This window comes from Musa acuminata, chromosome BXJ1-3, assembly GCF_036884655.1.
Source record: "Musa acuminata AAA Group cultivar baxijiao chromosome BXJ1-3, Cavendish_Baxijiao_AAA, whole genome shotgun sequence".
Lineage (NCBI taxonomy): Eukaryota > Viridiplantae > Streptophyta > Magnoliopsida > Zingiberales > Musaceae > Musa > Musa acuminata.
In genome coordinates, this window is record NC_088329.1 from 10,644,954 (window position 1) to 10,660,101 (window position 15,148).

General features: G+C 41.1%; 3 protein-coding genes across 4 annotated transcripts; 1 reads left to right on the plus strand and 2 right to left on the minus strand.

Moving 5' to 3' along the window:
- Nucleotides 1-53: 53 nt before the first annotated feature.
- Nucleotides 54-3,759, minus strand: LOC135622992 (mitochondrial import inner membrane translocase subunit Tim13-like). Its single transcript, XM_065125429.1, has 2 exons — nt 3,554-3,759; nt 54-426 (listed from the first exon to the last, which is right to left on the minus strand). The coding sequence occupies exons 1-2, from the start codon at nt 3,671-3,673 to the stop codon at nt 277-279; spliced, it is 270 nt and encodes an 89-aa protein (XP_064981501.1). The 5' UTR covers nt 3,674-3,759; the 3' UTR covers nt 54-276.
- A 2,004-nt stretch (nt 3,760-5,763) lies between these two features.
- Nucleotides 5,764-9,843, plus strand: LOC103973094 (B3 domain-containing transcription factor NGA1-like). Its single transcript, XM_009387565.3, has 2 exons — nt 5,764-7,456; nt 9,503-9,843. Exon 1 carries the CDS (start codon nt 6,234-6,236, stop codon nt 7,062-7,064), a length of 831 nt encoding a protein of 276 aa, XP_009385840.2. The 5' UTR covers nt 5,764-6,233; the 3' UTR covers nt 7,065-7,456; nt 9,503-9,843.
- Nucleotides 9,844-11,012: 1,169 nt separating this feature from the next.
- On the minus strand, nt 11,013-14,429 carry LOC135622999 (protein NTM1-like 9). 2 transcript variants are annotated; one of them, XM_065125453.1, is made up of 7 exons: nt 13,993-14,429; nt 13,588-13,874; nt 12,836-13,189; nt 12,397-12,753; nt 11,657-12,313; nt 11,485-11,575; nt 11,013-11,373 (listed from the first exon to the last, which is right to left on the minus strand). In XM_065125453.1, the coding sequence occupies exons 1-7, from the start codon at nt 14,159-14,161 to the stop codon at nt 11,141-11,143; spliced, it is 2,148 nt and encodes a 715-aa protein (XP_064981525.1). In that variant the 5' UTR covers nt 14,162-14,429; the 3' UTR covers nt 11,013-11,140. The 2 variants fall into 2 exon arrangements, with proteins under 2 accessions (XP_064981525.1, XP_064981519.1); XM_065125447.1 differs by having other exon boundaries at nt 11,013-11,379.
- Nucleotides 14,430-15,148: the final 719 nt, after the last annotated feature.

Below are 15,148 nucleotides of genomic sequence, written 5' to 3' on the forward strand. Positions count from 1 at the left end.
AGTTTACGTCACAACCAAGATATCCATTTCACAGAATAAAATTCCCATCCAGATAAGAAAAGGCACTATTCGATGCAATTTCAGCTCCTGAAAAAGAATGTTGAAGAATACATTCTTTTGGATATGTGTCATTGGCTGAATCTAATGCAAGAAATGTTCAAGAATTATAGTCCAAACTGGCATATCAAAGTAGATAAAATCTGTTTATAATTATCAAGGCATCTCTTCATCATTTTCATCATCTCTTCTAGTAACTCAGAGCTTGAGTCCCGGAAACTAGTGGGGGGAGCTGAACAGAGATCGGCTTATTATTCCAGTAGCTTCAATGTATCGATCGATGCACCTAGAGATGCAACTGCTTTCACTCCCGCTTATGCTCGTACCCGGTTTTGTTATGCACTTTGCAAAACACTTGCTTCCCACAGTCTGCATAACCGAAAAGAGTGGAACATGTAAGCAGCAACAAGGTAACCAAGAACCATCAGTAACAATGACCAATAACATAGGTATCAAACATTGACCCTATCACATGAATAAGTGCAAAAAGAATGGAGAACCATGAATGAAAATTTTAAACCATTGCCACTGTCATCTATTTCATTTTCCATTAATATGATACTGCATATGGCACAATTCTCTAAATTGAGGAAGTTCCTGAAGTCAAGATGGAGTTTACATCAGTAAAAATATACCACAGGCATAATCAAGAAGGCCACCAATTGAGTCATAAACATGCAACAGCAACGAAAAAAAATCCAAAGTTCCATCAACAGGTCAACCACATTTCCACCTATCCTGTGAAGTGGTTTTAATTATTGCACCGAAGACAGCAGCTTAGATCTGCTAACAAGCATGTGTTCAGCATACAGAGATGAAAAGATGCCAAGACGTGTGCAGAATATGACTTCATTTATGAACAAAAAATACATGGGACAGGATGACATTTTCTCCCTTTTTTTTAAGAGAGAGGTGTGCATATCTAAAAAAAGACAAGGCCAATGTGTTTAGCGGAGAGGTTCAAAGAAGTGCCATTGCTAATTAATTAGCAAACCAGTCAGCTAATTCTTAATTCATTTCTCCTAGTTCCATTAAAATACCTGAAAATCATAATTAAAACTCTGAACTCCGGAAGTGGATAAATTATTTCAACAGGATCTATCAGATGGTGCTACTTGTAGTAGCCACCATAATGCGGTTAACAACAAGTTAAACAGTCTTACAAAACATAACATTTCTGTATCAAATCATGCTAAATTCAGCAGAGTGACCAAAAAATTCAGCAGGTTCATTCCACATCTTCAACATCCGATATTACATATCTACAACCTGACTGCTATTTTCTGCTCACTTATATATAAGACATTACCAGTACAGAATTTCGCAGCAAATAAAATTTGAAATGATAGCAATCAGTACTTAAGTCATGACATAAATAAGCAAGAAACTTGCAAATTTGCAATGCCCAAGAAGAAGAAGAAAATCTTAACAAAATATAATAGTTATTGGTTCAAGGAAGAAGATGCAACTTAATTCTTGCAAGCTGGATCTAACAAATTTGAAGCTCTACCTAATTGTTTCTAGGGATTTATAGTGAATTCTGGTGATGGTTCTTTAACCTGCACCACAATTGGGCAACTAAACCATTCTTTGGAAAATCAGACTGAAATTCTTTAAATATGTTGCAACAAACAACTTCATTTGGGATCAGCATATCCAATCCAAGCAATTCTGACTAATTCAGTTGATCTCAGTCAATATGTTTGATCCTGGGCTAATTAATAGATACTATGCAGTTATAATCGATTTTAGTAATCTCCGAAGGATATTGATTGATTCAGCCACATTCTTAACCAAGCCCAACAACTCCTAATCAATCCAGTAGACTGAGGCAACCTTACCCATTATCATAAATTGTCACTAATTCTCATCTGCTGATCCACTAAAACCAACCCTCCAAATTCTGTATCACTCACGTATCTGTCATAATCTTTTTGAACCTTGATCCAGAAACATCAAGCAGGTTCTATCATTTCCATCACAAAAGCAAGGTAATTAATCTATCAACCATTCCCTATTCTGTTTGTAATGCTTTCATTACCAGTATATGTGACTTATGCCAACCCTTTGTTAATTATGATTGTCAAAAATTGTGTTGGGGTTCTCAAATTGTTCTTATGCTAGCGGATGATTCATGCCGCACACAAGTTGTTTTATATTTTAAATAAATTTCTTTTATTATGTGTTCTTGTGCAACTTACTAAAACATTGTTATTAAAATGTCACAGCTTAAAAATACAGAATTATTGCCTGTTTAATTCAAACGACATATGACAATTGACAACATCAAAACATAGTAGTTGAAGAACATGTGGCAACTTTGCAATAAAACGACCAAAGGATGTATAGAAACTACGCAATATAGTAAAAATGCATACTGACCTCTGAAAGTGCTCTACATCAAGTTCATGTCAAAGCATGTCAACTTTGCAATAAATTTATCTTGCACGTTTTCACATAGTTTAATTCAATCTAGAAGCAAAAAAGTAAAAGTTTTGTCTGGCCCTGATCGAAAGAGGCATAAAGCCTTGTTTTTCTGAACATAGGCATCCCTCTTAACAAATAATGCCATTATTTCTAATTCATTCTTGAGCTTTCTTGGGCATTCAAGTAATATTGAGACCTTAGACACAGAAGGCATATGTGACATCAATCTGTATGCAGCAAAATTTGTTTTGAGTCGTTATCAAGCAATTGAGGAACTGTTAATTAACCATATTCTTTCAGTAATCCCTTTGGAATCATGTATCTCCAAGTTAAATCTTGGTCCATCAGATGATTATAGTCCAAGGAATGTCTTGACACTACCAGTACCAAACTAAATTTGATTCCATTGGATTAAATGATTTACGATAAAAAATTTGAACACATTGTTTAGTTGTATATCCATTTGCTTTTCTGCAACCCCAAGGAGCAGAATCATCCTCAATTCCTAATAATTTTTGGTGCTTGAAGAAAAACAATATGTCTATCTCCTGATTGACTCAAATTAACAATACATGTGCATTATATTCAAGAGGTCAACTATTCCAGCACTTGACATCTAAATAACTTTCTAAAAATCCCGCTGAGATCGGATTGAAACATATTAATATCAAAGATTATTACAAGAGTCAAGAAACATTAACAATCAGATCACACAAAAATGCGATATCAACACTTTCACATGGATCACACAAAAATGTGATATCAACACTTTCACAGCCACTACAGAACAGAACAGTTAACTCCACACACTGGAGAAGGCACCCCACTTCAATTCCAGAATGCTATTTTTTCCCTCATGTATGCAATTGTTTATAAGCAAACTAAAGTCACATTCATGATTCTTTGCTGATCCCACCAAATACATCATAAACTCAACCCCTCCACAAAAATCATCGTCCAACAAGATTTTTGGTACAGTAATTTCTACCGATTAATAGTTCACATAACAATTTCACAAGAAACGATGCATCCAAACATTCAAGAAAAGCAGGAGACAAAGAATAGGGACCTCGAGGAACTCCTTGGCGTAGGCCTGAGCAAGCTGGGTCTTGATCTGCTCCATCATGGCCTCAGCAGACGGACCCGACGACGCCCCGCTCGACGGTGCGGAGGACCCAAAAGGATCCATTCCTATACAATCCTTCCTCCACCTGGTAATGGCCGAAGCAGAGGAGGGTAAGAGGAGTAGAACAATCGAAATGGAAACCCTAACCCCCCAAATAAAGACCGCGTCATCGGCACTTTACGGTACGTATTCTTGCGGAATACGTATACGGCTATCTCACGAGACTACGAGCCATAGGGTGAGACGGGCCATATAGACCCAACATGTAGGCCCAACTCATCAGCTCAAGTCCCATATCGGCCCAAAATACAAGCCCAATTTATGAGGCTGAAGCCCAATATCTTATTATAATTCACGAGGAAAACTTTGAGTATATGTCTCATAATATTTTGAAACCGAAAATCAAAAGGAATAATATAGAAAATAGATAAGACTAATATTGATTTATAAGAGTTTGATAAATATATTATTATTAATTTTAGATTAAATATTTTGAATAATAATTTATGTCAAACGAAGTTAATATGTTAATTAATCCATCAGCTCAGGCATTTGGTATCGATGGAATCAAATGACTCGTCACGATGCATTAAGATTTGACCTAAGCTATACTTATCTTCAAAAGATAAGATCAAGGACTCAAACACATCGCAGTGCTTGAGTCAAAAGTATTAGTTGAGGAAAGAAAACAAGACAGAAATATATGATATGGAAATCCAAAGTGTAATACAGTGACAGGCTATCTTATACACATTCTTTACTCATTACCCTAATGATTACTCCAACTCGTACAAAAGTAGTTCAGGTCTCTCATTCACTGATGAACAGCCAACAGTAGTACATTTCTACGCCTTTCACATCGGTAAAGATCACAACGCCTTCTTGTCTGAGCCCTTGCATTGAATTGCCTCCGAGAGCAGTCACTGTAGGTTGTGAAGCTTAACATGGCTTGGTTTCTGTCGTTCGTTCTAATGTGTAAGAAGGGAAGAAACGAGCGGTGCAGCAAACTGGAACAAGCCAAGGGAGGGGGACTACAGTGGTCCAAGGTCTAATATCGTCCAAAGATAAGTGATGACAGAGATCAAGACAAGTGAGAGAGGGTAGGCAAGGTCTCTCTCTCTCTCTCTCTCTCTCTTCAAGCTTCAAGGCCATCCCCTACCTGGTTCATAGGGTTCACAAGTCTTGGCACTACAATGATCTTTCTCTTTCATGGCAGAAACGAGGAGGTGTATGAGATGGAAGGGACAAACTATGAGCTTTGTCTTGGACATGCCTATCAGCTGGGGAGACTGAGATAACAAAGAGGTGTTTGTTTAATGGGGACATGTGGATTATTGATCATTGTACAGATTGTATGAACATGTGGATTACACCAAGAACTCGACATGCAGAAGTTTGAGCAGCATCTTCCAAGTGAAGTTTCAAGAAGAAGTTGGGGTTGGGGAAAAAGGAATGGACATTAAATGAGAGGTTTATGGGTTTTGTGCTGCAACTGTGGAGAAGCCTTAAACGATGGAGAAAGAAACGATAAATATTCGTAATATCTGCAATTAAGATTTGTGGTCTATCACATTTCTTCCATTATTTTTTCATTTGCGCTTTTTATTTTTATTTTTTACTCTTTGAATAATCTAAGAAAGTATATTAGAATTATTATACAAGTTGATAAGCATCAACTTATGACATCATTACGTACATGATTTCTTTTTCTCTTTTCTTTCGATTACATAATGCCTGTAAGAATTGCATGTCCTATTATTGCGTGTTCTTCTCCACTCCACTTCTTATCTTGGATAGAGGGTCACAGTACCAAACCCCATGCGCCGAAAAAGTCAAAAGGCACCCCCGAAAAACCACAGCAAAGCTACAAGAGACCACTGCTGCTGCTCCGTATCTATTCCTGCCTGCTCCGGATCTATTCCTGCCACCATAACTAATCTCTCTCTCTCTCTCTGTTCTATCTTATCATCTGCTGATCAGACTCTGCTGTTCTCTCTGCTGAGCGTCCTATGAGTTTACATGTGATGGTAGATAAGACATCCTTGTAGACACCATATAAACAAGACCATATGGTCATGTCCTGCTACTTAAACTAGTTTTGCGTGGCCTCCCCATTTGTCTTGCTTTGCCGGATGAACCCCGAGCTGATGCTGTCACCATCCATAGAGACCTGCATATGGTGATGAGTATGCCCTCGGATGATGAGACTATGCAGGGTTGTTCATGGTCCCCTTTTCTTCTCTCTCCCTCTCTCTCTTTCTTATCATCTCAGATGCTCTTGGCCTTCTTCTTTTCTCACCGTTTTCCTCTTCTTTCTTTTTCCTCAGCCTCTTTCCATCTTGACCAGGCTGATGCTGCTAAATTCACCCACCTTCTTTAGGCAGGCTGCTAGGGTAGCATGTTAGGCAGATCGAGGAAGCCTCTCTCTCTCGCTCTCTCTCTCTCTCTCTCTCTCTCTCTTTAGGGGTCAGTAGCACACAGATTCATCTCTGAGCCTCCGCTGATCTATCTTTTTTGGAGTCAGCCCTATCATATCAGGAAACAAAAGGAAAGAGAAGGCTCAGCATATAGGAGATCAGGCCTAGCTAGTTTTGTGGTTCTTTCAAGGAAGGTCAGCTAGCTAATGGAGGGATTTGGAGTAGAGACTCCCTCTTCTTCCTCTTTCTTGTGGATCCCATCGGTGGCGGAGCTTGTACGACGAGCGCCGGCCCGACTTCTGGACCGTGAGCACATGTTTGACAAGGTGGTAACGCCCAGCGACGTCGGCAAGCTGAACCGCCTTGTGATCCCGAAGCAGCACGCGGAGAGGTTCTTCCCCTTGGAGCCGGCTTTTGCGGACAAGGGCCTCGTGCTGTTCTTCGAGGACGGCGCCGGCAAGCAATGGTGCTTCCGCTACTCCTACTGGAGCAGCAGCCAGAGCTACGTCATAACCAAGGGGTGGTGCCGCTTCGTCAAGGAGAAGCAGCTCGATGCCGGCGACACCGTGTCGTTCTTCCGCGCTCGCTCCGGAGAGGCCGGCCAGCGTCGACGCCTCTTCATTGACCTGCAGCGCCGCAGGCACCGCCCTCGGCCAGTAGGACATCAGGGCGTCCTCATAGCTTCCACGGCGCCGCCCCTGCGCGGGAGCTGGCTGCCGCACTTCTACTACGGATCGGTGGTGCCCCCGCAGCATGTTGGAGCGCAAGCTGCCGCAGGTAGAGCCGACATGGGGTCCATGCCCGCGGTTTTGGACTCGGTGCCGGTGGTCCTCGCCGCTGCTGAGCCAAAGCGGATCAGGCTGTTCGGAGTAAACCTAGAGTGCCCAGAGACGGAGGACAGAAAGAACTCTCCATTGCTGCCTCCTTGTCAGTGGAGGACTGAAAGTGATGAGTCCACCGACATCTCCACAGAGAGGAGGCAGACCTCCATGCACTCCCACTTCGGGTGCAGTGACAGGGAAGAAGGAAGAAGATGAAGAGACCCTGATCATATCCTTTCTACTTCTCATCTGCCACCATCACATCTTCCTCAGTAGAAATAAGCCTCAGTATTTGGCCAGTCTTTTGATTTCCTGAAACATGGCTACTAAATTGAAGACCTCGTGATGTGTTAGATGAGAGAGAGAGAAGAAGGGAGGGATGTCATTTCTGTATTTGATTTGTTCATCTGAAACTTTTTGATTCAATTGTACATGATGATGCATCTTCTGCTTCACTCTCCAACTTACCACCTTCCTCTATAATTCTTCCTCCCTAAACCTCAATTCTTGTGTGATTCTGAGATCTGTTTTCTTGTTCTTGGCAGGTTTCTTGCAGCCTGATTGCCTTACAGACCATTACCCAAGGAGTACTATCAGTGGCATGCCAGGTTAGATCTCTCATAGAGAAATCCTCAGGCCTTGTGAAAATTTGGATCCATTGGGAAGCCTTAATTGTTATAAACATGTTGCATTATTTATGCACCAACATGCATGGTCAAATATCTTGATTTCTTTTTACTATGTTAGATATGGATTGTAAAGATAATGGATATATATACAGTACAATTTTTCTCGTTTCCTTTTTTTTTTTTTGTTTATATTGCTGCAATTGGCGACTCTTAAAGATTTCTTGTAGAATATTAGACTCTTTCCTTTATCTGTGTAGTGCCTTCTTGCAAAAGAGACTAGCATTTAATGTTTAATGCATTTCAAACAATAACTGGTTTGCTGTTGTGAGATATGAATTAAACATACATAATACACTTAATACTGCATATGAATGTAATCTTACATAGGCTCACATGCACATGTTTGAATATCTCAATTGTGTATTCTTACCAATTGCTACCATGTTTGAGTATACATTTAAGCATGTCAGAGGCTCATTCATTATTATCCTCCAATTTTTTATGAGAGCATAATTTGATTCCCTATCTTTTCCATATAATGTCATTGGCATATTTATCAGCAAATAAGTTTCTTTGATCTATAACTAGTAATACTTTTCAATTATCATGAACTAACTCAAGCAAATGAACATATATATATACACACACACACACACACAAATATACATGTATATATACTTGGAAGAATTACATTACAAAGAATAATTTGCACTAATTTAGAGCCATCTATCATGGGAAAAATAGCCCCAAGCACTTTCACTTGTTATTTTGGTAGCAGGAAAAACTGTAATAGTACTTTTAGTGAGGCTTACTAATATGTTTTATTGAGTATCAGACAAGACTCTTTCTTTGGACAACTGGAAAGAACCTTATATATCCCTTTTGTGATTATTCAGTTCATTTTCTATATTTGATTATTCAGGTAATTATTTGCAATTGGATCAACCCCTATGAATTATAACAGGTTTAGGAGCTTTTGCAAGCAAGTGTAAGCTACTTTGCTTTTGTTTGCCTTAAAGCTACTTAATTATCTGATTATTATTTGTATGTAGCTTCTACTAACCTATATGCTTAATGCAATTATAAACATATTATATCTAAGGCCTATGGAAACTATGATATCATGCAAAATCATAGTCTTAAATACTGCAACTTTCTTAGATCTAATAAGCATTGCTAGGTATTCCATCAATCCAACTCTACTTAAATGAGAGAAAACACCAAATTTATTGAACCATATAGGATAGATACAATATCTCTATGTGATTTCTTGAGATGATAACTGAAACTTCTTGAGATGTGAGGCAAAGTCTGCATTTTTTGGACAGTTGATTAGGCCACAAAGAATGTGAATGTGCCACTGAATGTTCTTTCATGTTGTTGGAGAAAATGGAGCCATTAGCATGTATAGGGTGGAAGAATGAACTACAATATTCATCAAAGCATGATCCTCCTAATCCATGGAGATCCACTATGCATCTTGAAGCTTGTTCTTTGCTTATCTAGCAGTATCAAAAGTCCATATGTTGATCAACATCTCAAACTCTCAAACTAATGTCAAGGTTTAGGCCATACAAATTTAGGAGGTCAAAGAGCACTAACTGTAGATTTAATCTTACAGATCCTCAGCTCTTTGCTTGCTATGTGGTGCATCAGATCATAGCAACAATCGTCATATCATGTTAATACTTGCATCCATGTCAACTATGACCACTACTGCTGGTCTCATCATGTTATACTTACTAATCCCCAGTCATGCCATCTGAGAAAGTTCTGGTGCTGCATACTCTTGTCATCTGAATTGTCTTTGATGCATATGAGGATGGAGAAAATGGAAGATTGGAATTGGTTTCTGTAGAGAGAGAGAAAGAGAGAGAGAGAGAGAGAGAGAGAGAGAGAGAGAGAGAGAGAGAGAGAGACATTGGCTTTGATGCTCATCACTAACTCTGTGGTGCAATGGCTACAACGCACAAGTGAAATTGACATGCATGGTCATTGATTATTTTCTGCATATGTTTTCTGCAGGAGGACGAAGAAGATGCAAGGTTGGCTTTCATCCTTGTCACTGTGCAGTGGCCAAAAAGAAGGTTGGCAGAGAGTTAGGCATCTCAGGAACAAAGGAAAAGACTGTTTCTGTGCAGTGAGTCCGCCTTTATATCGCATGCTTGCATGAGCTCCATGAACGTGGCTATAGCAGCTGTAGCTCTCCTTGAATCTAAATTGTCATCATATATCTTCTCATAATATCGTACGAAGATTAGTCGACCAGCATAGTATGCACAGAAAGAACAATAACATCCGTGATGAGTTAGGCCTGAAAGTTCTTTTACTGAATCATAAAGCTTGAAGAATGTTGGAGAACATTCTGTGTTTACTGTGGTTTGTTGTGATGGCTTAATGTTTAGGATTTGATGAGGACACTTATTGGTTCAGATTTAACCAAATTATTAGGTTATAATTATTTCATCAAGTAAGGTGGATACTAAATTAGTATTGGGGGACACATAAATCATTATTGAAATATGTCTCAATATTTCAAGTTAACAATAATATACACATCAAACCCTTATAAATCAATCTAAATCTTTGTCCATCTTTAATGTGAGATTGATTAGGGTTTTTGGTGCTAGAGGATGCAAATGAAGATTTAATAATACTTTATCAAAAAATAAAAAAAAAGAATATTTGAATGTTTTTTGTGTACCTAATGATATTGCATTATACAAAATACTTACTCTAAATAATCGAAGAACATTCATGGATTCAAAACACAAAACAAAACAAAAACAAAAACAAAGCATTGTTTCTTATCACGGGCTGGAAATACTACTTATGTGTGCATGCATTTGCGCTATTGGCTTCTGGAGGAGTTGTTGCATGTCAGCAGCAAGTCTGCTGCTGAAGGGCGAGCCATCGGCAGTGGAAAGCATATGACGGAGAAAGAGTTGCTCGCGCCACCTCAGAGTCTCCAACAACGTGATTCCTTTCTTTCTTTCTTTCTTTTCCTGCATGCGACCTCCTTCTTTCTTTCTTTCTTTCTTTTCCTGCATGCGACCTCCGTCGAGAGGAGAAGAGAGACACCGGACATTCTTGCACTGAATCATCCGGTGGCGTGGCTATCTGCTCCACCGGTAACTAATAAAAGTGTGTTAGGAATCAGTCGCCATCTATTACGACCTCCCATTTAACCCCACGTTGGAAATAAAAGATGACTTGATATGGATGCTTCAGGATCCTCGATGAACCTAATAATCTCTAGGAAGGGAAATAGGAAATTTCGGTGAGAATGAGATGCCGTATGTGGGAAGGACCATCAGGTAGGTCGGGATAACATATGCACCTCGAAGCAACAAGAGGCATCAGTTTCAGAGAGCTGCTACGCTCGCTGCCCAAGTCTTGCTAGGGGCACTCGCAAGTGGTAGGAGGCATTTTGAAGCCATTCATAATAGACGGATCCATTTAACTTGGATCTACTCGAGCAATACTATCTCCAACCGTGTAGCATTTGATTAGCCAGCGAGGGAATACAACACTGTGATGAACAAGCTGGAAAAAGGTTAGCATAAACAAACTAGGATGATACAAACTGAACACCACAAGGGTGCAATTTTACATGACCAGACCAAGCAAAACCTATGTAATAACAACTATGCAGCTGCTGCCTTATAGCTGAACGCTAAGAGGGCTCATGCACCTCCGTATTCCAAAACACAGCAGCAAAAGTACCACTGAGAGAACCAAATACATCATATAAACTATGACCGAATGGCCTCTAGATGCTTTTGGACATGAGGGCGAGTGTTTATGCATATTCTCACTGTCGCTTGTCGATTTTGTTCTCAACCTGAGCATGGAGTCCGGCATTTGGTACTCACTTGAACCACTTGGTTTTTCATCTGTATCTAATACCAAAAAAAAGAAAAAAAAAATATATATATAGTTAGCAGGAGTCTATCAACTGAACCGGAATGCAATAAGAAGAAAGCATCAATTCTGATCTTCTTTACCAAGTATGGATGATTGGTCCAGCTTGTCTGGTAAGGCAGGCACAGCACTCTCCTCTCCTTCAGAAATGTTGTCACCCACGTGTTCTTCCACCTGCAGATAATAGTGTTTGGATTGTAATTAAAGACGGATAAGCCAGCCATTTCCTTATGCATAATGACAAAGATTCCTCACCTCTGTTCTGCCTGATCTGATCCCATAGTCACTACTGATACTTGGTTCATGATCAAAACCTGATTGAAGTTCATAACACCAAGTGACATTTATTGATGTTTCGCCCTGCTGTGCGAATAACTCATTTGGAGATTGCTGATCCCTGATCTCAAGTCCAGTCTCCACAGGACCATCTCTGTTTCTCATGGTATTCTTGGAAGTTGCTTCCTCCATGCTACCCAAGATATCTCCTTTTGCTTTTGTCGTTGATGCTTCGTCTTCATCATTACTCCTACTGAGAGGTTCAGCAAACGGCACCTTCAAAATTGAGGATTGCAAACGAATCCTTCTCGCTGCAGTGCCCTGAACAAAGAAATTGTCTGAATTTGGCTGAACAGGCTGCATTTGATGACTCACGATCTTGATTCCAGTCCCCTCAGAATCATCCTTACTATCTGATACTGTTTTCTGGTTATTCAATTCCCACATTCCATTAAACAAATCTTGCAACGAGTCTGCACCAGAATCAATGGAATACATATCTGTTCCAGTAATGTCATAAGGTAGCAGAGTTGCATTTTCGTACAGAGTGCTCAATTGGGTTGGCAGAAGAGATGAATCGGTTGGCAGAAGAGATGATCCGCAGAACCACTCGGAAGCTTCCAAACCTGCACCACCCTGATTTACAAAAGGAAATGACAAAAAAGGGATTATACTGGTTATTTGACACAGGTCACAGATTATGATGCAAGCATCCCTACCTGCGGTAAACCTGGTTCAGTTTCTATATCACTGCTTGTGCCGCTATCCTTGCATGATGCTGAGTCCCACAAACTGGGTTTTAGCAAATTTCCAGCAACTGAATCTTTTGAAAAGATTGATGCACCAGAAGGAAGATCGTCAGGATTGAGTGCTGAAATTAAGAATTCGTTCAGAAGGTCTTCATCACCATTATCAACCGGAAGGGATCCTATCTGAAATTCCTGGTTTTCATTGCCCATGCAAGTATAGTTTGTGTCCGGTAGTTCTATGGAACTGATGTTGGGAAAAACATCACAATCTATTTGCTCATTCCCTGGGTCAAAAAACTTGGCTAAGGCATCCTGCAGAGGATCAGCCTGCAATTTTGTGTATTACCTTGAGCGACGAGAAAATAAGACAAGAAAAAGAAAAACTTACAAATAGTCATTTCAACCGCACCTTTTCTCCCACTTCAATCTCTTCATCAGGTGAATCCAATTTGCAATAACTCCTCCCAGGTTTTACGGATACATTAGTTGAACAGTCAACTTTATCAACCATTTGTCTCTTGATACCAGCGGGCTGCTTATGAACAGAATCAGACGAGGATTTTGGCTCTTCCTTCAAGTCTGACTTTGGAGAGTCATTCAACAGAGTCTCAGTGTCATCCATCACATCTGCTTCATGCTGTGTATCACCAGGAGAGGACTTAATTGGGCTCGGAGAGAAACCATTTGTCTCCATTTCATCGGCCTTCGAGGTTGAAATCCTCTCTTCTGGCTTTCTGAATAAGCGATAAATAACATAACCACCCTGCACAAATGAAAATACTGTAAATACACAGAAAAAAAAGGCACTAATGATAGATCAGGAACAACCTAATAAATTCGAACTTGAGCTAATGTCCAAATGGACTATTAAGTCCAACATATCACTCGCAATAAACTTCCCAACATTTTTTGTCGATAGCACCTTCTCGCTGCCACTGATGAACCCGTATACCGTAGATCCCTCAAAAAGGAACTACGTTACAGCTGCAGCAATTTGCCTAATAGAAATCAAGCATATTTACATAGCACCTCAATGGCAGCTCAAGAAAAAGACTCTTTTTCTCGACATAAGAATCAATCTTGCTCTATCTCATAGCGTAAAAAAGAAGGCAATGACTCTCTGATCAGGGACGGTCTATGTAGGAGCAAGGGAATCCCTACCTGATCGCCAGACTCGAACTCGGGCTCAGTAGTTCGGTACTCGTGCATAATCCAGTGGGTTCGGACGCCCTTGGGAGCTCGCCCGCGATGAAAAACCAGCGTCTTCTTCATGCCGATAATGGTACTCTTCCCCGCGGAAGACTTGGACCGTATGATCCGGTCCTTCCCCGTGGCCTTCCAGTAACCAGCCTCAGTAGCTCGGTTGGACCGATGGCCGTTCGGGTACTTGCGATCCTTGGGCGCAAAGAAGAACCACTCAGGATCGTCCGACTTAATAACGGATTTATCTGCATCGGAACGCCCACCAAACTCGATCATAAACCACACCAAGATCTCCACTTGTACCACAAATGTTCCCACCACAAACAAACGAACGAACAAGAACCGGGAGAAAGAGGGTAGTACCAGGAAGATCCCACGGTTCACACTTGCAGACATCGATCTCGGGGATGACCTCCATCTGGGACCTGATCCGGCCAGTGATCTTGGGCTTGAGGTAGTAATTAACCAGCTCCTCATCCGTGGGCTGGAATCGGAACCCCAAGGGGAGCGAATCCAGGGCAATTAACGTCATCGCGTCAATCTCTTTTTTTGTTTCCCTCGGTACCTACCCAAAGATTACCACCGTTGTAGATGGAATTAAGATCTCTTTGGCGTCAAATCTCGCATGAGTGAAGGAGGAATCGATGGATCTCCAAGAACCCTACACGAATTAGGGCGATTGATCACTCCAATCCCTCTAGGGTTGGGGGTTTGGCCAAAAAGAAGCTTCTTTGGTGGAGCGGCCGAGAGCGAGATAGAGATACGGTCAGAGGTGTAGAGAGAGAAAGACACAGAGAGCAGCCGTTGGTCTCACGTTCCACTTAAATCCTCAGGATATACCTGTCCCCGATATCTTGAGAAAATTACGATATATGCCAGTATATCCTCTCTTTCACGAAAATACCCTTTCCTCCTCGTGCAAATAACCCCGGCAGCGAAGAATCGTGGTGGGCGTTCTGGTAAATTCAATCGGAAAAAGGCTCTGTGAGGACGCGGTGTCCTCTTACGACCAACCGAGTCGCGACACGTAAGATGGTCGGCGCCGCGGGCCCACAGCTTGCAGGACCAGTATTCGATTGAGGGGCTACGCGGGACGCACGACCGTCCGATGAAGAGCCGACGATCGATAAGGTGTCCACGATTCGAAACACCATATATGTATTTACTTTCCCTGCTCGATATCGCTCATCCAATCGCGTGCCTTCCTCGTGAGGTTGGTTGGCAACTGGAGGTGTTCCGGGCAGCTGTTCGAAGGCACCAAAGGTTCCTCCAGTTGGCGAAGCCAATTAGGTCCTTCCTTCCTTAAAGCTCATCACAGTGCAGTGCTCGGAAACAGAGAGAATAATGAGGGGGGCTGGGAAAAAGAAGGCAGTGTGGTGGGGAGGGGTTACGTGAATGGAAAAGATGGCAGAGACGCCACCAATCTCTCACGATGGGGAGAAAAAGAAAGCTTCGGTTGGCTCGAGGCTGCTTTTCACTCCACCATTTGCAGATCTGAGGCTGCAAACACAAAGGGTAA

Bases quoted from the DNA above. Each gene is read 5' to 3' on its own strand.
- LOC135622992 (XM_065125429.1), bottom strand. From the start codon at position 3,673: ATGGATCCTTTTGGGTCCTCCGCACCGTCGAGCGGGGCGTCGTCGGGT. The intron at 427-3,553 runs GTCCCTATTCTT...TCGGTTATGCAG, and splicing joins ACGCCAAGGAGTTCCTCGAG to ACTGTGGGAAGCAAGTGTTT.
- LOC103973094 (XM_009387565.3), top strand. From the start codon at position 6,234: ATGGAGGGATTTGGAGTAGAGACTCCCTCTTCTTCCTCTTTCTTGTGG.
- LOC135622999 (XM_065125447.1), bottom strand. From the start codon at position 14,161: ATGACGTTAATTGCCCTGGATTCGCTCCCCTTGGGGTTCCGATTCCAG. The intron at 13,190-13,587 runs GTAGGGATTCCC...TCATTTGTGCAG, and splicing joins AGTTCGAGTCTGGCGATCAG to GGTGGTTATGTTATTTATCG. The intron at 11,576-11,656 runs GTGAGGAATCTT...TATTATCTGCAG, and splicing joins TCAGATCAGGCAGAACAGAG to GTGGAAGAACACGTGGGTGA.